The sequence below is a fragment of the Diadema setosum genome, chromosome 21, assembly GCF_964275005.1.
Source record: "Diadema setosum chromosome 21, eeDiaSeto1, whole genome shotgun sequence".
In the NCBI taxonomy this organism is placed as follows: domain Eukaryota; kingdom Metazoa; phylum Echinodermata; class Echinoidea; order Diadematoida; family Diadematidae; genus Diadema; species Diadema setosum.
This window is the reverse complement of record NC_092705.1, coordinates 5,254,937-5,279,787: the sequence shown is the minus strand read 5'-3', so window position 1 is coordinate 5,279,787 and position 24,851 is coordinate 5,254,937. Positions and strand designations below refer to the sequence as shown.

At 38.2% G+C, this 24,851-nt stretch overlaps 1 protein-coding gene across 1 annotated transcript in view; it reads right to left on the bottom strand.

Moving 5' to 3' along the window:
• Nucleotides 1-24,851, bottom strand: part of LOC140244832 (protein unc-80 homolog) — a 138,355-nt gene that overhangs the window by 17,340 nt on the left and 96,164 nt on the right. The window contains exons 29-48 of the mRNA XM_072324444.1: nt 24,372-24,524; nt 23,614-23,652; nt 22,672-22,731; nt 22,013-22,109; nt 21,355-21,476; nt 20,779-20,856; nt 19,824-19,934; nt 19,089-19,133; nt 18,077-18,261; nt 17,093-17,171; nt 13,890-14,003; nt 12,664-12,771; nt 11,834-11,947; nt 11,136-11,293; nt 10,178-10,351; nt 9,582-9,789; nt 8,587-8,666; nt 7,617-7,740; nt 5,889-5,984; nt 5,366-5,539 (exon numbers count right to left, since the gene is read on the bottom strand). Coding sequence (XP_072180545.1) covers nt 5,366-5,539; nt 5,889-5,984; nt 7,617-7,740; nt 8,587-8,666; nt 9,582-9,789; nt 10,178-10,351; nt 11,136-11,293; nt 11,834-11,947; nt 12,664-12,771; nt 13,890-14,003; nt 17,093-17,171; nt 18,077-18,261; nt 19,089-19,133; nt 19,824-19,934; nt 20,779-20,856; nt 21,355-21,476; nt 22,013-22,109; nt 22,672-22,731; nt 23,614-23,652; nt 24,372-24,524 — 2,319 coding nt within the window. The remainder of the gene's footprint in view (nt 1-5,365; nt 5,540-5,888; nt 5,985-7,616; nt 7,741-8,586; nt 8,667-9,581; nt 9,790-10,177; nt 10,352-11,135; nt 11,294-11,833; nt 11,948-12,663; nt 12,772-13,889; nt 14,004-17,092; nt 17,172-18,076; nt 18,262-19,088; nt 19,134-19,823; nt 19,935-20,778; nt 20,857-21,354; nt 21,477-22,012; nt 22,110-22,671; nt 22,732-23,613; nt 23,653-24,371; nt 24,525-24,851) is intronic.

The following is a 24,851-nucleotide window of genomic DNA, read 5'->3' as shown; positions in this document are numbered from 1 at the left end:
GGGTGCGACAATAAAAACTGTGTGAGACTTTTGTGGGTTTTCGTTTGGTTGGTGAAAAGGGGCGTGTGATGGATGCAAGTGCCTGCGACTAACTCACCACTACAGACACCTCATTCACTCGGCAAAGGAAAACTTTCGTGAGTTCGGAGAGGATGGCATATTGTATGTTCACCCTCCTCTGGCAAATGCATGATTCCTTTTCACTTTGATGCATTCCTGCCGGATCTTTTACATACAATCATTACTTCTTCTTCTCCTTTTCTTTTTTGAATTGACCATGAAGTCCCGGGGTAATTTTGTGGCAGAATTTATGATCGTGTACTCATCAAATTAGCAACTAGAATTTCACTACATATTTTATATATGAGAAGGATTTAGATGTTACTGGTCAAATGCATTCAATTGACACAAAATAAAAAACAAAGATCCAATCCAACACATTTGAGAAAGAAACAAGCTTCTATCGTCTATATCATGTTGCCAATTTAAGGATTAATTATTGATTCAGTGATTCTGAGGATTTGGATGATTCTGCTGCCATGTCAAACACTGGTGTATGTATGAGCAAAGTAAGAACATTTTTGGAAAACTTGTCGCACCCTGTCATAGATTATGAAAAATACAGTTATTGTTTACATATCAAGATTTCTAGCTCAGCTCATAGGAAGGTTGAGAAATGCACAGAACAACAACATTCTTGAGACTGTAAGAGGTACATGTAAGTTATCTCTGAAACAGGACGATTTTGCATGGAATCATTTTTAGTTTCTGTGAAAAGGCAAAAGGTGGAAATTCTGAAACAAGGCAAATTTGTCTGAAGAATATCAAAACATAAAAATGTATAATGCAGTGCATTGTCATAAATGGTTCTGATGATGTTTATACCCCAAAAAACCCTAAAATCTGCTTAATGTCACGCCAGCTAGTTACCAACTTTCGGTATGAACCTGCAAATGCAGATGATCGATTTGAAAATCAGTGAAGGGTTGAAAATATTTGCCAGTTGATATAAAATGCTCTGTATTTTTGTTTTTCCATATCTCTTGCAGGCATGACACAGCTTTTTGAATTGTGTTCATTATTTCACAAGGTCTTTGAGCACACTCCACAAAGTGAACCAACCACAAACTTGAATGTTAAATTGTGTGTTTGGTTCTCAGGGATGAGCTGAAGGTATTCCTGACCGTGTCTCAAGAATGCCGTGCTTCTCCGGCGTGTCAGTGAAGTCAGCTGATACAGCATGGAAAGGCAAAGAACTGCACTCTTTTCTTGTTAATGAGAGCAAATCAATCATGAAACAACGAAGCGGTGTTGGCAATAATGACTAGGGGAGGGGGAAAAAGAGGAGAACGAAAACATAAAGATACCGAGAAAAGAAAATGTATGATCGCAATGGTAAGAGACTTTAGTCCGTGTGAAAGATCCCTAGCAGACCATAACAGGATTTTTCATTACACTGCCTGCCATTATTACTTATAACAGTTGATTCTGGGTTTACGGTAGTTTTATTTTCAAATTAGTCATCCTTGATAATCATACACACCGCTGAAACACTCACAGGCATTTTGGGCCAAGAAGTAACTTCATCTGGCCATGACGCAGTATGTGTTTAATGTGACTCCTCCACAGAGAAAAGAATCAACGTGGTATTGCCGTTTCACAGATTGTGAAGAACTCACAAAAGCTTGAACGCCTTTCTCCCTTAGCCAAATTGTTAGGGTTAACAATTGAAGAGCTCAAGAGTCAATACCTCTTTCATACCACATGATACATTGTACATGTTGCTTGAAAGATGAATGGCTGCACTTTTATGAAGTCCTGTAGTCTGTGCCAAAATTGATAGACTAATTAATGTAATTGTTATGAAGTTCAGAACCTTGTTGAAAACAAGCCTGAGATAATACCAACAAAAAGCTACTTATTATAAACTATTCTCTGAGTGAAAAAAAAAATACACAAATGGTACGCGTGTACCTTAACCCCTTGAGGACAGTTTGATTTTGCTACAACACGCATTTCCCATAGACGCTTGCCTGAGTATACTCGGGACTCGTCCTCAAAGGGTTAAAATACTTTCGTCATTACCATTATCACACATGACCGAAATTGTGGGGGAAATTTATATCTTGTGGCTATATGTTTTTCTCTCAAGCTGCCAGGAACAAAGTAGTTAAATCTTTAATTTACAGATTGCAGATGTTTTCAGTTCTATGATTTTTCTAACAGTTTATCCTCCATGGTGTTGAATGAAAGTCAGTATCACCATGTACACATACATGTACATGTACCTTTGTTTTCCTGATTTCAAATGTTTAACGTACACATTCGACATTTCTTTGGAATTAGCTATCATTACAGTGTATAGGTACTTTGTGACTTCTGGCATGCCTGCAATAATCATACACCTGAAAAAACTTAAATATATACTGTATACGCCACATAAGCGAGTCTATTTTTTTTTTGGGGGGGGGGGAAATTGGGACTTCCCAACAATTTCACGACTTGTTAATTCGGGATTGCGGAGTGCAGTGGTGAACGGAGATAAGTATGCCTGCACATCACATTCATGTTGAGATCAAGGTTCATATTTTTGTGTTTTTAAGTTTGCGAACAGCATCCGATTCGTGATATTCACAAAAATATAAACCTTACAAAATATTTGGCGTATACAGTACATATGTACAGGATAGGAGTATTCTTTTTCACCAAATCATACACCTCTTGATGACATAATCTTATCCGTGCGTGTACCACCTCTCCTATCATATAATAAAAGCGGTAAGGACTCTCAACAAGCAAGTGATGTCATCCATGCAGAAGGGAGTCAAGGAGGTAGAGATGTCAATGGCCAATAATGTACGTAAGCTTACAGATATCTCTTGTCGCTCTGAACCTACAATTGTTTTGAAGGCAGTATTTCCAAAATGTTAGCCTTGCCACGATCCCACATGCACAAGAGTTATCCTTCTCTTGGTTTTTACGCGAAGTTATGCATTTTACAACATGGCTGCTTTCATCCTCATAAACTGTAAGACCAGAAATTCTCGCGTGCATGAAATTTCTGTGAATATCGTGAGGAGCCAAGATTCACGAAATCAAAATGAACGTGAAAGTTTGTGTGTGTGCGTACCCAATGCATTGAATGCCAATCCCCGATTTGCGAAAGTTTCACGCCGCAAAAAAAGGCCAGCAGCTCCAATTTGCGAAAATTTCATGCCACAAACGTTTCTGGCATTACAGCAGCATTTCACGGCTCTGTTTTCTGCTGGCAAAGATGACAATCAAATGTTCTGATAATTGGTCACACCACAGCAACAACAAAAAAGTAATCACCGCAAACTGGTCATTGGTCTGGCTGTTGGCAACGGCAACTGCGATATTGCTCCAAGTTCAAATTGTTAAGTGATGTAGGGGGAAAAAAAATGGCGACCTAAGCTTTCATACACAGCCATGTTCACAGACCGAGCAACACGGTAGCAACTTGTTGGCATTATGTGAGTTAAGACTAAGTGTTACAGCTACAACTACTTTGGCATTAGCAAACACTGCTCTATTGGACACGAATACGCGAAAACAATCTTGGTCAGAATGCAAGTCACTTCTTCTGCTAGCTTGTGGAGTACATCGCATATAAGAAAGGTGAAATTCTACACACAGAACTCTTAAAGAACAAAAAAATTATCTGAAAATACAATTGAAGCTTGAATTGAATTATCTGAAATACAATTCTACAGCTTTTATTCACACTATCCTTATGGCTAATCCATGTTAGATGCAAAGCCATTCATTTGAAAATCGATTAATAGAAACTTTCATTCATGTAATGAAGTAGAACATTTTTGTTTTTTTAATAGATGAAAAGCTGAAGCTCAGTCAGTAAAAACTAAATAATACTGCATGCAATTTTTGACATATGAATGGCGGAAGACAGTTTGAATATACGCTAGTCATAAGCATTAAATATAAACTCTGATGAAGAAAAAGTATACACTTAGAACCCTATTCACTGCAATTTAGAAAAGAGTAGTTCTTAATATGATCACATGTTTATACAGCAAGCATGTTATGCGTACACTACTGAACACACAGCCAACAAGGCAGTCTTCTAGATCAGAATATTATTACGCTGTTGCGCTGAACACACTTTTGAAGAATATCACACTGACCTGTTGTACTAAAATATTATGCTGCTCATACAATGTACCTCATATATCACGCAAACATTTTCTCATAAATACATGCATTACTACATGATTTATGCCAGTATTTTCTGTATACTGTAAAAGTGGATATTTTTGCTGGACTAATTTTTCGTGCACGGCCAGGTAAGATAAGTTTCGCGTGTTTTTAATTCCGCGGAATCAAGACATCATCTACTGGAACATATGGCAAGCAAAAATATTTATGTGCTTTTATTTTTGCGCTAGTTTCTGGTTGCACAAAATTTCAACACCATGAAAATTTCCACATTTACAGTATGCCATTTATTTTGTGGTGGGTTTAATTTGTAATCTGAGAACTACAATGAAATGAAAAAAAAGTATTGTCACTTTGTATTAGATGACATAAACTGCAGTTTCGTTACGGGAGGCAATGGTTTTGTGTGTCGTTTATTTTGTGAATATCAGTCGAAATTTGTATGAATTACAGAATATGGCACACTTGGAATGCAAAGAGTTTCAGCTGATATTTGACTCGTCTTGATATTGAGATCCTTGATATCATCACAGCAGATAGGAGCAGTAATTCAAAGACAGGCAAAAGTACACATTAAAGCTGCCTCACAGGAAATTTTGTTGAGCATCAAGCTTTACTTTTTTTCAAAATCACCACAGTCGTGCACCGGACGCATGAAATAGGCATTTCAATAAAGTATCGTAGACACACACCTGTGGGGCCTCTGTGTTTGTACATTTGAAAAATGGGGAAAACTGACTATCACGCTACAGTACAAGTACAGGCAATGTTAAAAGATCTTAATGTAAAATGTCAGACTACAGCCTATAATGCACAACAATCTCTTTCTATGTCATGACAAAGGAAACTATTCTCATTTAAAAGAGAAAAAAATGAAAAACTGAAGGCAAACATGCCTTACTGTCACTAGGTATTCAATGTTTGTATGTGCTGGAAGTGAGGAGGGAAAAAAAAAAGAACAAGTTGCTATTGTCTACGCAAAACAGAACCAAACTCTACTGCGCAACAATCTAATTTAGTCGCCTACGATGACTGAAATCTACCATGGTGTAACATCTGGCTCGATCTCTCGATCACTCTAATGACCTTTGCGACACCACATAAAAAGGGAGAGGGGTGGGGGCTGGGAGGGGGAGACCGAATGTGGCACGGAACGCCTTGTGCTGACCTTCATACAGTGCATCTGCATGGCCACGAGTCGGACCACGGCTGAGCAGAAGACCGGAGGAGGGGTGAAACGCACGCCGCCGGACGACGCCACGTTGAGCAGCTGGAGACCGTCAGCGCCCCCTGGTGCCGACCCGTCGCACAGGAGCAGGGCCAGGCAGATGTTGAGCAGAGACTGTATGGGGAAAGGAAATTATCATCAGACAGAATTAGCATCTCACCTATCCAATGTAACTGGGTTGAGACATTATCAGACAGAATTTGCATTTCACTTTTCTAAGTGCCAATGTACTATAAAGCCATTGATGCTTGTAGTAGGGCTCAACACTAACTGTTTTCTGATCTCTGGTAGCCCGTTCAGACCACTATCATCTTTAAATCTAAGAATTTGGTGGCCTGAAAAAGAAATGTGGTGGCCCAAAATAAAACAATGCATACATACTCGTTTCGCAATCAAACTCTTCATACGCATTAAGCATGGACATGGCAAAAGGGAGCTGGTGCGCATCGATCAGCAGACTTACCTTGAGGTGAGGCAGGTGGCTGATGATGCTCTGTCTGGTCAGCGTGACGTAGATTCCCTTCAGGAAGTTGGCAGCGGACTCCCAGTCCATGTGACGCTGGAGAGATGATGGAGAGAAGAGATGACATTACCTTAATTAATCTGATATGGAGGGGAGCCGAGATATTTCCTTAAAGGTAGGGAATCCAATTTGCATGCCTTAAATGAAGAGTTTATATGTTGAAGAGAGTATCATTTTAGAAACTCCCATAAAGTATTGAAAGTGGAAGGTAACATTTAGTACATTTTTATTGACCGTTAGATTTTGAATTGAATTTTTTTCGGGGCTCACAGTAAATTCCAGTACATTACTAGGCTACCTTTGCAAACCCATGCACTGCATGTGTGTCCATCATGTATATTTTGTGAAGAAAGTTCATCAAAACTTACAAACATTTCTATATACATTCTTGCCACACAGTCTATATGTTATTATATCAGCTCTTATACTTTTAGATTTGTGTTTATAGATAAAAAAATACAGAAGACTGCAACAAAAAGGCTCAAGTGTGGCTGACACACAGAACTACTGAGTAGTTGAGTTTTGTGCATTATTCAAATTGTAGATAACTGTTGACTTCCAAATTTCTCAGCAGTGGCCTAAACAATTCCCCTGAGGTTCATATCTAATGTTTCGCTGCATTTGTGAGGTCTGTAAAAGGTATCCCCTACCTTTAACCCTTCCACCCCCCTAACACCCCCCCCCCCATCCCAAAAGAGGTGCCAAGGGAAAGGCATTGGCGGCACTGTCCACAATAAATGATTGAATTCTCAACATATCGCCGGTTGAGAAAGAAAAGGTCCTTAAAGGGAAGGTAAACCCAAAGAGCAATGTGGATTGAGTGAAAGCAGCAACATTAATAGAACACATCAGTGAAAGTTTGAAGAAAATCGGACAATCGATGCAAAAGTTATGAATTTTTAAAGTTTTGGTGTTGGAACCGCTGGATGAGGAGACTACTAGAGGATATGACGTATTAGTGGACAACAATACAAAGAAAATATAAGGGATATTCAACAAAAATTCACTTTTCTAGAATTATGAAAGAGCAGTGGACCAACCGCTTTCAGAAAGCTGGGGGAATAATGCTACCCTTAACATATGTCAATATCAAGTTGATGGAATTTGTAATTTTCATGAAAAATGGATTTTTGTAGTATTTTCTTTATATTTTCTTGATGTTGTAGTCCACTCATACGTCATAACCTCTAGTAGTCTCCTCATCCAGCGGTTCCAACACCAAAACTTTAAAAATTCATAACTTTTGCATCGATTGTCCGATTTTCTTCAAACTTTCACTGATGTGTTCTACTAATGTTGCTGCTTTCACTCAATCCACATTGTTCTTGGGGTTTATCTTCCCTTTAAGGTGCCACTAACACCATAGGGTTATACAGTGGCACTTGACAGCCTTACCTTTCCCAACCGACGATATTAACAGTTGTACATCTTCCCCCCTTTTTTTTTGATGGCTAGAATTTAAAACGTAAAACCCAATGGGCATCACGCAGCTCCAATTCAACTCTGATTTGAGGTAGGACGATGCGAGTAATGGTACTTGCAAATTTCAACATGGAGAGGTGATGACTTTCAACACTCATTCATTTGGACAAACTTCCTCTGTTTCATCTTGCTCTCTGATTGTCATGGCAACCGCATCCTACCAGTGATGATCAGTGACTGACTTACCATCAGGGTTGGCTTCTTGTGGATCTTCTGGAAGAGCTTGTCCAGCCTCTTGAGGAGAGTGATGAGGGCGGGGCGGAGATCCTGATTGGACCAGTCTGTCAGCGGAATCATCTTCGTGATGTATCTGTGTGCCGTCAATCGGGGGGGGGGGGGGGGGGGGGGGGGGGAGAACAGTTGTGTCCCATGCATGGTACCCAATTCTCACGACAAGTTACATGCATCTGAGCATGGCACCTTCTAAATAGATAGCTGCTTGGAAAATATATTAGCTCTATAATCATGACTGCATCTTAATCTTATTCTCTATCTTTACTAATATCCATCTACATTGTATCTGTCAATTTGTTTCTCTATCTTTCCATCTATCTATCTACCAATAAGTGAAATATTATATGTATGTACCATTATACAGGTACAACGTATGCATGTAATTATGAATTTATCACGCTGTACATACTACATCCATATACATTTGTATTTGTCGACCTCTACATGTATATATTCATCTATGAACTACACTGTTTTGGTTGTACATCTACATTATATCTACTGATTCTCCCCGTTTCTATCTCCCTATTCTCCTCCCTTGTAAGTTTACTATTTGGTTTGCTAAATCACCATGTTTTTATTCACAAGAGTCTGATAACCTGATAACAATGTTCCAGCACCTGGTACAAAGAATATAAAAGTGTAAAAGCTCCTTCTCATAGGGAACACTTATCTTGTACACATTACTACAAGATTTGTATACATTACTTTAATGCAGGTCCTAATCTCTCTGTAATGTGGTGCACAAATCAACTTTAAAAAAAAAAAACAAGTTATTTCATATTCTCTGTGGGGTAGTCCTAATTGTATTCACAATTGTTCACAGAAAGTATGTAGAATGGATGAAAATACATGTAGTGATTTGATGGGTAATATAACTTAAATAAGAAAAGAAACTACCCATGGTACAATTGTAACTTACCTTTGGAGCCCCTTGCATCCCATAGTAACAGGATCGTGAGGAGCAACTTTCAGCAGTGTCAATGCCACCTCCGCCACTCGCTGGTAGGGTGGAGCAAATCAAGTACAATCAGATAAAAATGATTAGTAATGATAATGGATGCTCAATGTCAATATCTAAAGAGTATGAAGCTTTTTATCACAAGCTATCAAAAGCAAGGATTTGCCTGTCAAAGTCTTCATACCATAATTTGACTACGTAGATCACCAGATGTTGGATACGACGAAGAAGAGATAATTTGAGAGATGCATCATTTTCTACAATACAGTATTGTAGACAAAGTACACACACAAACACACACACACACACATATGCATTGTGTTTTGAGAGAATTTCGCTTCAAATCAAGTATGTCGTTTGATGCTAACAAGGGCAAAGGGAATACAAATTTACCATACTGCTCCTTTCTTTGTATCTGCAGACAAATCAGTATTTACAAAGTATGAAAAATGCTGTCAGTGACAAAGTTGTCCCTGCTTCTTTAAAGGGCAATTCCTGACCAGTTTCAAATTAGTCTTACAAGTACAAGTTGATAAGCACAACAGTGAAAACCACCATGTGGCGATTCTGGCTCACAAAACTCCTTGTAGCTAATCAAGGAAAGAGACTGACTGAGCTTTTCCTGAAAAAGAGAAATGTATGGCATCAAATCCCCCAAGACATTATAATGAAACAATAACAGCCAAGTTGATAAAGTTCCCTCACCATCTAATATTACCTACATTGACCCAGCTTACAGGACAGCATGGAGAAGAGCCATTGAGGAAATGAACTGTCCAACCCCATAAAGTGGGAAAAATGGACTTTAAATGGTGATGTTTGATGATGACTGTAACATTTATGGTCAGAAATATGTAAATAACCATTCAAAGGAACTAACCAAGTGGCATTTGGAGATAAGGGGATGTAATCACATCTTTGTAAGACATGGTAAAAAACTAAGTCCATGCACTCACCATATGGCATTTCTGGTCCAGGATCTCTGTCTGGCTGTGGGTCCTGGACTCGGCGACGGGTCTCAGTTCCTTGAGCCGTGCCAGCCCGTGGCAGTAGAACTCAGACACCACGCTGAGGAGCATGTCTCTCGGCTTGCAGAACTCGTTCATCGTCTCCGACTCTTCAGAATCGTCCTCGTAGCGGCGCTGGACGCGGTCATCATTGTACCTGCAGATCAAACCGCCAGGACAAACATCTGATGATGAGCATCCTTGATTTTTCACTATTTGCCAAGTTTGTGATCAACATTAGAGTGTTGCCTTATTTGTTCTTTCATACATAGAAATGCACAGCATGTATTGCCATAAATAGGAGGCAAAAAGTGCTTATTCCAGTTGTATCAACATTTGCCTCAACCGCCACAGCAAAATCCTGTCGTATACACTCAACTCAGACTCGTCACCTACATTGTACATTAAATAAATCATAAAATGTCATATCACAGATATTCCTAACAAATAAAGAGATAAATAAACAGCGGCAGACACAGATTATCTGTGAGCCATGCAAGAGGAGCGTTTCAACAAAGAGGGCGAAGACCACCGAGGCTGCTCACCTGAACTTGAAGTCTTCACGCATGTCCTCGTCGCCAAGGTCGATGTTGCTGTTGTTGATGCCCGACTTGCGGGAGTTGTGCTTGCGGATGGAGCTCTGCTGCGAGTTGGAGGAGCTCTTGAAGCTGGCCGCCACGTTGGAGGTCTCGATCTTACGACTGGGTCCGCTGGTGCTCCTATACACCAGTAGCAGGTGGGGAAAAGGGGGTGGGTACAGGTGGGGAATGGTATGGGAAAACAAAGATAACCACCATCAGATCCAGTAGCAAGTAGAAATCCCTGTCACATTGATAGTCGTGCATAACCGACTGCTTCCACTACTACTTCTGCACTGCTTGGTGGGTGCATCAGTGACAGAGAATATAGTGCCACACAATGCATCCCAGTCCAACACTAGTGTTTGCATGTCTGTTATACATATTTCTTCCACTACGCAGTACCAGTAGTAACTAATTGTGTGTAGGCATGGCTTAATTCCTTTCTTTCTTTTCTTTTTGTTCTTGGTAAATGATATCTTTATGTGGCACTCTTTCTGGCAAGTTTTTATGGCTGCATGTAAATTTCAGGGTTCAACGGCGATTCGCGATATTGGCAAAAATAAAAACATTGTGAACATTTTAACTCATAAAGTTGTAGATACATGTAGGCAGACAGATAGAAAGATACTGTATACATTGTATATTTTGCATTTTTTTTTCTGCAAATTTCATGAGTCAGGTGCATTTTACGAATTCAAAAATATTAACTCTGATCCTGACAAGAATGTGACGTGCACACACACATTTTTCCATCCATTGCTGTACTCCACGAACACAAATTCAACCACTTGCAAAATTGTTGGGAAATTCCAATTTGCAAAAAAATTATACTCACTAAATATATGGCATATACAGTAGACTACAGAGTGAGAGAAAGAGAGAGAGAGAGAGAAAAGACAGGAAATTGGAGCAGGAAATAAACCTTGCGAGGTTCTCCGCGCCGACAATGAGTGCCTTGATGGTGACGGCTAGGTTGGAGATGGCCGTCGTCTCCGACTTGGCGGCACTTGGGTTGTCTCTCCTCTTTGTTTGGTCTTTCAAGTGCTGCAGGTAGAGGGGTACGATGGCATCCAGAACACTCTGGTGGGGTGGGTTGGGGGATGGGGGAAAACACGGAAAAACATTACAAAGATTTAAGAAAAAGATCTAACACCTTCAATGATTGTGATTATTTTCCCACTGCACAACCACTGAAACACTATAAATTTTTCATTTCTGCATTAATTTGGATGTCAGCAGGTAACAGCTCAGGGTTATGCAAAAATTCAATAATGCCACCACTGAATATCCATTTTAATGCAAAATAACAAATGCTTCATGGTTAGTAACTTCTGCAGATCCCATTCCCCCCTCCCCTCCCCCCCCCCAAAAAAAAAAAAGAAATACACTGGTGCAAATAAACAATAGAATTTATTTTGAAAACATGTTTATTTGAGTTTGGATGAAGAAACACACAAAGACAGACAGATACATTCACATACACACACACACAAACACACACATGGAGACACACCACACACACACACACAGAAACACGGACAGACACACACATAATACACACAAACAGACATCACTCAATCCAATCATGTCATCAAAAAAAGTCCTCTTGCCCAAACTTACCAACATCTGAGCACTGCGCACGGACTCTGGGGCGTAGGCGACGACCACCACGCACAGCCTGATGGCTTCTGGAATGTTGAACGTCGCAAGCGGGTCATTGTTGTAACAGAAATCCTGGTGAGCAATATGAAAGGAAAAACAGAGAGCAGAACAGATTACAGCCCACCATGACTTACTGCAGAGTTCTCTTACACTTGTACAGTAGCTGCCTGGATGTGTAGTTCATAGACTACAGTGCTCACTCAATAATCGGGAACCATTCAAGGGGAACACCCTAAGTGCAACAAAATTCAATGTAACATTATTTTTGGTGTGTTATTACAATTGCGTGATTGAACCACAAACTGCTATATCGATACATATTTTCAGCTTAAACACTTCCGATGTTTTCAGTGATGACTGAAAATTATAAAAAAATTTAACCCATCAAAATAATCACACAGATTTCAGTTTGCTACCAGCTGGGCTAGTCACCTCATCCTAAATGAGGCGCCTTGGCAAGTTTTGACAAGTTGCCCTCTTGTCTCCCATCATAAAAAGTGCTTGAGGGAGTTAAGAAAAGTTGCCTTCTCAACCTAACAAAGGCAACTAGGTGAGTTTCAGCAAGTTGCCTTCTCCCTTAACCTGCATAAGACAAGTCCCGAGGATACTCGGGCAGGGAAATGCATGTTATAGCAAAGTCCGTTCGTCCTCAACAGGCTAATATGAGCTTTGAGAAGGCCTCATCTTACCTGCTTGTCCTAAAAAAAAAGGATGCATCAGCCAGTCTTATCAAGTTACCTTCCTGCCACACCTATGGTAGCTTCAACACACTTTTTTGTTCTCCTTACCAGAGTCTTCATTGGCTTGTCTCCCGTGACCAGCTCAAGGAGATCAAGGGAATCCTTGCTGTCTTTCTCCAGAGAGAGTAGAAGCTTGAAGAGAACCTTGGCAGAGACCTGGGGCATGAGAGAAAAAATGGAAAATGGTTGTTAAAGCTAAAACATAGTTTCTGTTTGACTGCTGATTTTTACTCTTAGATGGAGGCAAATACATTAGAAATGTGTGAAATAACACGGTAGTACTAGGCAAACACAATTTCAGTTGGGTAACAACAAAAATGTGAAAAATAACTACTACCCAAAAAAGTATGCTGGAAGTAAGGCACTCTCAGAGCATACCCAATCATGGTTGCTATGTGGTGTTTTGTATGTATATGATTACATCGATTACAGTATATCGGGCCCTAAGTATTCATCACGCAAGAGTGAATTGAATGCAGCTTGTTAGCTGCATGCGATGTCAATTCATGAAATCAGAAGCAGCAGTAGAGAGATGAGAGGTGAAGGGGGTTGGTTATGGCAGCAAGTCCTGCGATGCCAGCATTTTACCGCAAGAAAGCATTCAATGTAGCATCTTTGAAGCTATCCACCCTATGCTTCTCATATAATGTGTTTACATCTACTGCAGATTACCGTATATCTCATCATGAGAAAAGGTTCATAGAGGTACCTACTTCTCACAATTCAAGCATTCCCATCAAATATTGAATGAAATAAAGAGTCATGGACTATAACACACACAAAAATTATATAAACAAAATATGAAAAAAAAGAATTCAACACATTTTCTTTTTTCTAGCAGAGTGAAAAAGTACCAACTTACCTCTTTCCGAAAGCAGGGGAATAACATTCCCCTTAACATAGTATGTCATAACAAGTTAAGGGCATGTGTACCTTTCACTAAAAAAGAAAATAAATAAAATTTTGTTGATCTTTTTTATATTCACTTCATATGTGTTGTCACAAACTGCAGTAGTCTTCTCATCCAGTGATGGCTGCACCAAAATTTTCATTAGAATTTATAACTTTTGAACCGATCGCCCGATTTTCTTCAAAGTTTCACTGATGTGTTCTACTGATATTGCTGTATTCACTCAATCCACATTTATTTGGGTTTCATTCCCCTTAACCATTTCTGTATCGATGAATCAAATGTGCACAAATCTTGCACACATATCAGTTGACGGGAGATTAATGTGGTATACAAAGGGTTAAAGAGCAAACAGATGCCGGACCTTGAGGGGGTTGGGTGCCTCATCAGAGCCAGCCTTCAAGATGGGGGCCGCACTCCCAAACAGCTGCAGGATGAACGGCTTCATGTGTAAGATGTAGAACTGACGACACACGTACTATCAGGAAAATGACAATATATATTCTCCGTTATTGCAAGAAAAGGGCAAAGAAATATTTGATGCGACATGTATGCTTCACTCAAACATTCTAATACGATGTGCAAATGCAGAGCTCTGGGATAGATACATGGGATCAAGTTTGATTTATTAATATTAATCCATGTCTTAATTGATAAGTCATTCTGTTAAGGATCAGAAACTATTAAGAATAAATTCATTTTCATAACTTATGACAACACAGCAATTATTTACATGCAAATCTGGCTGATCATGTCCTTTCTATTTGGCACAAAATCATTGTTTCGTAATGTTTTATGTAATTGTTTGAATTTTCAACAGCAATTTACTAAAGCTCAAAATTGTGCATTTGAGAGCGACTGAAAAATCACATTTCATGACACTAGATCTACAGTATATTGACTCTATGGGGAACTGTGACATCTTGAAGGCTATGGTTTCTTTCTAGTCCTAAAGTATGCAACTACTACATATTACTCTTCATTCCATGCATTGCTCATGACATGCAAACATACAACCATTTTCAGACATCACATCATTAATCTGTAATGCATGTGAAAATAGCCAAATTGATTGAGGACAAGACTTTGTAAGCAAGTCCCAGTTGAACTTTGCAGCAGATACTATCATCTTTCATTGTGAAAGTGGAAATCTCACTGCACATCTTAGATTATATTTGAGAAAGATCAAAATGGTTAAGTTCATTAAAATCTGCACATAATCAAGAAGAAATGTGATAAATTACCCAACTTAATAGAGAAACAGGAACTTTAATCTTCTACATGGGTTGGCAATTTGAAATAAGTTTAGCAAAAGATAACTTTAGCAATGATGAGGCTCTTGAAAATGCTGTGACCTATTAAAACACAGCTCTGCTTTTTAGCAGTCCCCTACATTTCCAGCAACTTTGTTTCGGAGTTTACCAAAAAGATATAGCATTTATTTGCATCTCTGTTAACAATTACCTGTGTCTTTAATACATGTTATTGTTATGTTATGCTAATTTTGAGTCATTATTTATATACCCAAATATTTCATTGAATCCTCAATTTGTTGAAGATGAAATTAAACAAGTTGAACTTGAATTACATGTATATATGAAGGCAAAAGGGCTAAATGAAAGACTTTTTTTCTTTTACTCTGCTTTATGAAGAACTGATAATACCAAAAGAAAAAACCACAATAAGAAGGTACAGCATCAAACTTACACAGAGAAAAATGATGGACGAAAAAAACAACAACCAAGGTTGCATACCAAAGCATGCAGCATTCCACACTTTCATGACTAAGCAGGTGAGAGAGTGATCTCAGTTTCACCTTCACCTGGGAGATATGGAGGAACGGAAGGGGAAAACAAAATATCTGCATGCAAGGGAGAGGAAACTGAAGCCATACAAACTCAACTCATCAAAATTACACACAACATATGTCAATATGGAATATTTTGTGATATGGATTTTCTTTTTCAAAATTTCACACTCAAAAAGTGTAAACATATACATATTTTTTTTCTATGTGTGTGTGTGTGGGGGGGGGGGGAGTATATGTAGAGAAACACTCATATTCAATATATCATAAATGTTTAGAGTTAAGTGCAATTGGCCCTGCATGAAAAAGTATATGTGTACATGTTTTCACTTTTGCAGTATCATAGGAATTTTCACAGTGACCAGCATAATAAAAGAAAAAAAAAAATGCCATGAAAACAATATTTTGTTTATGATAAAGGTCTAAAAAATTCGCAGTTGACAAAAAAAAAAGAAGTAGAGAAAAGAAAATCATAAACATTTGAAGACATGTGAAGACGGTTACATCACAATTAATAACTGGAGTTAAGCCAGACAAATGGAATGGCAGAAGTTTTGTCAGATTCAGTCTGAAAATGAAAATACTATAGAATTTCAAAGAATCACATGTTTTCACTTCACACCTAAATTGGGGAAAGTACGTGGACCAATACCCCTTGTATCACTTGTATCATTGCCCCCCCCAAAAAAAAAACAAACAAACAAACAAACAAACAAAAACAAAAAAAAAACTCGCCCTGAACATGGCCTGCACATGAATTTGCTAACTTGAAATGTTTCACTAGAATGAATAATTGTGTCCTTCACATCAAATCAATGTAGATTTATAATAACCCAGCAATGATGATCCTTTTTTTCTTTTCTTTTTTTGACTGTGTGGGAAAGGGGCTATAACTGCTAGATAGTCAACCAAATGTGAATGCTATACTGTTCTTGCGCACAACCAACGTGTGTGTTGTTGGAACCCAAGCCACTTGTTTGTGAAAACGTGCAAAACATAAAAATCTCTGAACTGCCTTTAATACCATACAACATGTAGAGTATGTTTGATTTTGATGAAAATCAAACAATTTGTGTAGCTTTACTTACGGCCGATTTAAATGTGATGTAGAATCAGACTTTTTCTGCACTTATGTACACTGTAAGGAGTCTTCTTTCTTCCTATCATTTCTATGCATATTGTGCTACTGCAAGCATTTCTTGATATGAAAAAGAAATTTACTAAAGATTATGATTTCAAGTTTATTGAACATTTCCGAGAACTAACTGCAGACAAATTTGAGACATATCCCAAAGAAGAGCACAAGGATACTTTGCTACTACTGCAAAACATTATGAGTGAAAGCAGTGTGCATAGTAGCAAAACCAAACCGAACAACTCATATTACTGACTCAAATGTGACTGTGTATAGTGTGTAATGGCACATGTGAATCTTGCCCCTACATCCAAAGTGAACACATGCACACACAAGATATATACAAAAGGACAACAGCTATTATCATTCAGTTTTAGGAATTCAAATAAAAAACAAATACAAAACCACACTAACAATGGAATGCAACCATAATAAAATATACAGTTGTATGTGTGGTATCATGCGTTGGGCTACAGATGTGCTGGGAGGTTGGAAAGTGCACCGAATGGATTTTTTTTTTTAAATGTGACCAATCGCGCATGCAACCATGTACAGGTTTCGTTGTTTTTTTCTCTCTAATGAAGTGAATTAGAGGTAATTTCTGGAATACTCTTTATTGGTGTACCTCGATGCTCCTGCAGACGAGAGGATTAGACTGATGGTGGGTGTAGATACGTAGAATGGTAGGCATGATGTACTGGAACCTGGGACGACGAGACAACGTTTATCGTCAAGTGATTATTACCACTTGAAAGAACCACAACCTCACATACAACACTATCACTAATGATGGAAATATGTATAAACGTTGCATACGTATGCATTTCTCTAGCATAATATTCTGTGGTTCAGCGACTAAAGTGGCAATTAAGAACCACAGAGACAGAATGGGAAATAAGTATTAACACCTTTTCACAATAAAAAAGGTGTCCCATTCCCACCATGGAGATGGCATACACCGGAACTCTCTTGGCAACAGAGTAACGAGTTAATTCTATGGATATACAATTTAAACATTGTAGGTCAGCACAGGATATTCGAGAAATATAAAATGCAATGAGAATGATATGGTATACATGGTATTGTCTTAACTTTAAAGAGAAGTACAGCAGTGGCAATTACCATTGTCAAAACATTGCACAGGGTCCAAAGAGCAGTTTTCATTTGGACAAACAAACTCATACTTATTGATTAATGGTTGTATCAGATTCAATTAACAGTGAAATTCATTACTTGATTTTACTGCGGTGAAAATATTGTCCCTGGGGTAACAAGACCTCGCATCTTTTAGAATTGGTATGTAGTCAAAAGCTTTGCAACTCAGTTCTGAATATAAAAAATATTGATTTTAGTTTTAAAACATTACAATTTTCAATTCAATCCAAACAGTGTTTCTACATCATCCTAACATCAACACTGATAGCATTTTGCGAACAATGTTGCTAAAAATAAAAAAGTTTTTTCGCTCCACTGAAAATTCATGACTTTGAGATACAAGATCTTGTTACCAGGGGAACGACATGCCACAAGCATTCACAGAAAGAAGTAAAAATGTAACCAAAATTTAGGCCAGTAAGTCAGGTGGAGAAGCATCATAAAATCAACTCACCCCTTGGTGGCAAAGATGTGTTTGAAATGACGCGAGATGTTGATGTAGGTGGAGAGGCAGAGGCGAAGGACGGAGATGTCCTCACAGTGCAGCAAGAGGGCGCCATTGATGACGTTGAGAAAGAGCTGGATGTCGCCACTCCAGGGGAAGTCGTTGGACATGTGGCTGAACACAGTCTGCGTCATCTTTAATATCAACGCACAAATTGATAGAGTTTGTTTCTAAGACTGGATTGACCACCATGCCCCCCCCGTTTTACAACTGTGCAATTATTGTACGAACATTGTATGACGAAACTAAATTTTAGTTGTAGATAATTGTAGATATACAGGTAGCAGACTAGGTCATCATTCATTATTTCATTGTCATTCTTATTAATTTGTTTGTAAATCCAAGGCTGAGAGGCATCTATGAAATTCAAGTTCCTTTTTTTTTTCTTCAATGCAAGAAAACTAAGATTATGATCTCCTCCGAGCTTTCAAATGATATGTAACTTATTAAAATGTGACCATTCTAACCAATTCAAAAAGTGACTGATATATGAGAGAGTTAAGACATGCAGTTTCATAGAAGAGGGAGAAAAGAAGATTTTAAGATTACAGTCACTCAGGCATGCTAGGCAGACGTATCAATTTCCCCGTGAAAGCACATGTGTCTGAATAAGGAACATAGTCCTGAAAATTTGCTAATATCCCAATTTTGGTTTTGTTTTGAGTCACAAAATTTTCACAGGAGGAAGAGAAAAAATTACTCTCCAGGAAAGACAAACTAAAAAAATTTGAGTCAGTTGACAAAAATTACATACTTTGGTCTCTTACACAGAATCCTAATCTAAGACTTTTCGTCGAGATGAGCGGTCACATATCTTGGTAACATCTTCAGCTATTAGCTGCTTGATTCTTGCCTTGAGTGCCTCACTTTTTGTATCTGCCAACATTCAAAATCTTTACTGTTCTCAGTGTTTTCTCATGCTTCAATCAGTACCAATTTAAAACAGTAAAAAAATTCTCACCTTCACCCACATGTGCTTGTGGAGAACATCCAAGCCGAAGAGCTCCTGTAAAGTGACAAATCATAAAGGATTTAGAACCAGTTTTTCATGGAAATGAGTTTAAGGTTCTACTGCATGTCATGCAAATGCATGTTTACTAGTATTGATTCATAATCATAGGCATTACTTATCGGGCCAACAGAGTATCTGAATATGTGCCATATATTTCATAATAATATTTCTATAATTTTTCTGCAGATTGCATGGATACACCCACAAAAAAAAACCTTTTCAAACCAAGATTCTGCCAGTGACATCACAGGTCAGTCACTGTTGAAGTACTAAATACGATAACAAAAGACAACGGAATGCACTTTCCCCTAGATCGAGCATAACCTGCATGTTTCCACACGATGTATTTTGTTAACCACATTGGTAGCATGAAAACATGTAAGTTACAACTGCATGGTCAGGGGAAGGTGCATATTGTCTGAATGTCTTTTGGTAATCACGGTAGTGCTTTAGCAATGATTGACAGATGAGGTCACTGGCAGAACCCTGGATTGGAAGACTTGAAAACATGTGAGAGTTTAGAGTTAAACAACTTTTTTTTTCTCTTATTTCAGGTCCAAGCTCAATCTGATCCTCTGATATCAAATTAATTATGACAGACCAGATGAACATGATGTACAATTGTAGAATTGTGGTTTGAGGTTAGATATATGCCATGCATCGTCATCACGGTGATATACAGACCCTGCCCATCTGCTGGATGGAATACAGCATGAACTCCGCGTCGAGCGCCTTGCGCGGGAACGAGGGAAGACGGATCAGTTCGTCGTGGAGGAATGAAATGTGGATACTCATCTGAGTTGTAGAGAGAGAGAGAGAGAGAGAGTGAGAGAAAAAAATGACAAGATTTCAAATGAAAGGGGGAATAAAGTATAACTGTACATGTATATGCCATATATTACATGAGTCTACTTTTTTTTTAAGCCCTAATAATGTGGAGGGGGAATTCATGGATTTTGTCACATTTTTAACAATTGTTTCTTGACTGTTTAAATTTCCTCTCTTTTTTTTTCATATCAGCCAAGACAAAAGTGTGTTGGGTTGCAGCCCCCCCCCCCCCATAGCCTCTGTCTTTAGGCATGGCAAAGGGCACAACAAATTTATTCATTTATTTATTTATTCATCTATTCAGTATTCTTCACCTAGGGTAGCCCCATTAGTGGTTTATACACTGTTATTCTTGGGAACCCTGCAAAATACAACAATAATTCAGTATAGACAAAGTAACAAATCTAAAACATTCTGCTTTACATATGTCCATATGAGTTGTTTCATTGCAAAATAAGTTTTTGGTGATAACAATTCACAAATTCATATCATCACATTACTTGAAATAGGATATACCTGACACCCTCTACACAATATGCATTTGTACGTGTAGAAATACAAAAAAATAAAAATCTCCAAGAGAGATATGTATGCTCTTACAAATGCACGAAGGGAGGTGGCATTTTGGACTTCAGCGGGGAGCTGATTCCAAAGGCATGCAGCGTAGCATGACAACAATTTTTTTCCTGCTTGAGTTTTAACTTGTGGGATTATGAGACCATCATAAGTTGCATTTCATGTACTATATGAGTGTGTATTTTTATCAAGGGGTATAATGAGTTCTTGCATATTGTGGTTTAGTGCAACCTACGTTGTCGGCTGGAGTACTCTGAAGGGTGGTGACAGCAAAGTACACTCTGCCCAGTTCAGACAGCTTCAGGGTGAATGCCTGCAAAAAAATACAAAAATACGATATGAATAAAAGGATTAAGATTGGGAAGAAAATACACATTTCATACCTGCCAACATTTCAAGATGAAATATCTTAGTCGTGGATTGCAAAAATCTTATTTTATATGCAAACGGAAGTTAAAAATCTTACTTTTGGTCAAATCTTCAGAAAATACACATGAAAGGTATATCTAAATATTTTTTTAAAATCTGATTTCTCTGACAGAAAATCTGATTTTGCTATTTTTAATGTAAAAAATCTTACTGAATCTGATAAAATTTTACTAGTTGGCAAGTATGACATTTCCCAGACAAAATAACTGTGCTGATGATACAGCAACTTTGAAGGGAATTCACTGAAGAGCTGTGGACACATAATACACATTGAAAGTGTAGATTTGTTTTTTCTGAAAGCTGTTGCTTTTAAATAACTGTGAACATGTCTAAGAGTGGTGGTCTAACAGTCATTTGTTTTGTTTGTGTTTTTTTGTTTTACCTGTCTCTGGAGTTTTTCCAGCCCAAGCTGCTTGTCCATCTTCTTCAGGATGAGTTCTGGGCACTGGGAGCGGCGGTAGGCGTAGAAGTCCCTCACGTAGGATTTCACGTCCAACATTTGATCTGCAAATTGGCAACATCAATAAAACACATATCAACCAGAAAATGGTCATTCCCCCCTCTCTCTCTCTCTCTACTGTGGGTATGCACTAATGCTTATTACTGGAGGTGCCTCGGGTGAATGCCACTCTGTGATCCACAGCTTCTCTTAATCAATATCCTTGATGTCACATGTATTAATGATAAGAATGCTACGAAAGATATTCTTTTGAGAAAATATGGCGGTCAAGCTGTAAGTGAGTACGTAATGTCACGACACGAAAGTATTTTCTCAAATCTACTTTGCGCTCTCCTGAACTGGCAAAAGGAATCATGCAAGTATTTTTTCGAGATATCACAATATGTTGAGGAATACTCTCATGGACAAGAACTATACAAGTGAAATTCATTAACTTGGCCTGCATGCACACACACACACACACACACACACACACACACACACATACACAGACAAATGAATCACACAAGATTTCTACTCTTACGGTATGCTGCCAACTCTTCTGAAAGAGTGACAATTGTCATCTAAGGTGAGAACCTACTTGTCTTTTTGTCCACTAGGAAGTGAGATCCGTGCTGAATGGGAGGAATGTTGAAGAACTCCAGACAGTCCTGTAAAATCTCCTCAAACTGCATGTCCTGGATGGTGAGGGGAAGAAAAGAGGAAATTGAAAGTGAAATGTCAATTTCAATCATTATGTCGTATAGATTCTTCTTCTTCTTCTTCTTCTTCTTCTTCTTCTTCTTCTTCTTCTTCTTCTTCTTCTTCTTCTTCTTCTTCTTCTTCTTCTTCTTCTTCTTCTTCTTCTTCTTCTTCTTCTTCTTCTTCTTCTTATTATTATTATTATTATTATTATTATTATTATTATTATTATCATCATCATCATCATCATTATTATTATCATCATCTATTTATTTACTTGGCATTTCAACATAAAATACAAACAGACAAAATCAGACAAAGAGAATGGTTACAGTTTCCACAGGATTCGACTCGAACAAAGAGCATTATGGCATTTTTTTTTTGTAAGTGTCGCAAGTTTTCATGAACACAGTAGGCCTACAGTAGTCATTGTTGCAACGACAACATGTATATGGGTCGTTGATACAAAATTACTGACTTGATTGAAAATCTAGTCTTTTATCCAGACGCTTTAAGACTTTCCAGAAGACTAGGTTGAAGGCAGAATTTGAGACTAACCTCACTGATTGGAAGCTGTGTGGGAATGTCACTCTCATTTGGTCCATGGACGATCAGTTTCTGGTGAAGAAAAGAAAAAGATAGACAAAAACACATTTTTTTGTTTTCAATGATACAATGTTAGTGACCTCTTCAGAAACATAGAGTTCTCTGCATATCCTAAGGAGCCAAGGCAATATTTTATACGTTTATGCATAATTCTACAATGTATATAAATGACATGATAATAAGGCACTGTATGTATGTCATTTTCAGCACGACAGTCTCTCATTAATTAATTGCAGGGGTAAGAAAAGCAAAAGTGACTTGAAAAAGAAAGTTTTGAGATCACTGAGGGAGATTAAAGTAACTAATGACATCACTGAAAAATGCTCTGTTTACTGTTGGAGAGATCATAAATGAATAATGTCATTCAAATTGTTTGTTTGCTTTACCGCCACCATGCAGTCGTAATACATTGCTAGGTAGCTACATCGTACAGCGTAGCTGCATCTGCAGACAAAAGTGTGTGTGCGTGTGTGTGTTTAATTTGTGTGTGTCAGAGAAAGCCTACAATTTGCAGCCACTGAGATGGATTGATACATGTCTCTTGTAAGTCCTCTTTCCTTATACAGTAGTTACATGTACAATGAGATACTTTGTACTGGTTGGAATATAAAACAAATAGTGACTGCTTTATTGATCCCATCACTGGAGTCAAAGGTCAGGGCATGTCAAGGATTTTGCTCTGTAACCTTCATAGCAATTAATAACAGGTATATGCATGATATAGATTGCCCGGCAACAGTCAGCCTTAAGCATACTGATAAACCAGCATTACATCAGCACAGGTAGGGAAGGAAGTATTCACTGTAAACTTTCTACAACAGTATAATACCCTTTTGGTTCCAAAATGACAAAAGAGAATGTCAATACAATAAAATTAATAGATATTGGAATTACCTTTGCACAGGGCACGTTGGCGGTTATCAAGATGGTCGGCTGTGGGCAGAAAACACAATGATGAAATTTACAGCATGTGCCAGAGACTTCATACAAAAATAGAAACAGAGGAAATAATACCATGAATATTATGCACAATTTCACATTACAAGTGTAGCAGCATCACTTGCAAACATTTTATGTCTATGTGTACATCTGTCTAGTGAATGGATGAATAGCTGCTCTAACAACTTCAGTGAAAAAAAAAAATCCCAAAAGCTTACCAAGCTGCACCATCACATGAGCTGAATCCAACTCATGGCACTAATGAAGAGAAATTCAATTCCTGTTTCATTGATCACAACTTAAAGAAAAAAAAATCATAGATTTGATTAGAATTTACTCAAACTTTCACTGTCTAGTTCCTCTAATCTTTCCATTTCCATTCACATATTCAGATTTTCAGGGTGAACTTCCCCTTTAACTCGTAACACCCTGCACCATCAAATGAGCTGAATCCAACTCGTGGCAGTAAAGAAGAGAAATTAAATTTTTTTTTTCATTGATCATAACTTCAAAAAGTCATAATTTCCTTCAACAGTTTTGATCAGACTTTGCTCAAACTTTCACTATCCAAAAACTCTCATTTCTTTGCTTCTATTCACACAAACCAATTCTGGGGGTGAACTTCCCCTTTAACACTTAAAACAGACTCATAACATGTTTGAAGGTGTTCGAGACTCTCTGGTGGACGTGAGGAAACGAGACAAACAACTCACATCACACTGTTCCTTCTTCAGCGTCTGCTTCAGGTCCTTGAAGGACACACCGGACACATAGGGCAGAATGTGCCAGATGACCGTCAGGGTGTTGGCAATGGCCTCGTTGGCGCCCTCGTGTGGTGCGCGGCAGTGGTAGATGATGAACCCAATCTGGATATGGCAAAGATGCACACATGACGACTAATATTCAGAGTTCATGGTTGTATACACTTTGTCAGTGTACAGAATATCAACAGACTTTTTACTAGAAACGAACATTATGAATCAATACATGTAGCTTCCATTGAGTAGAGAAGATTGTTGAGAGTAACTAGAAATGTCGCTATGGCGACTGGTATGCCTCCTCCATAATGCATGATTCTTCTAATAGGTCTATAGTACATGTGGACAATGTGTGATTACATTTGCACAAAATTGGCAAAATATTGAAATGACATGTTTGTCACAAATGTGTTGAATATTCACCTTCCTTGACCT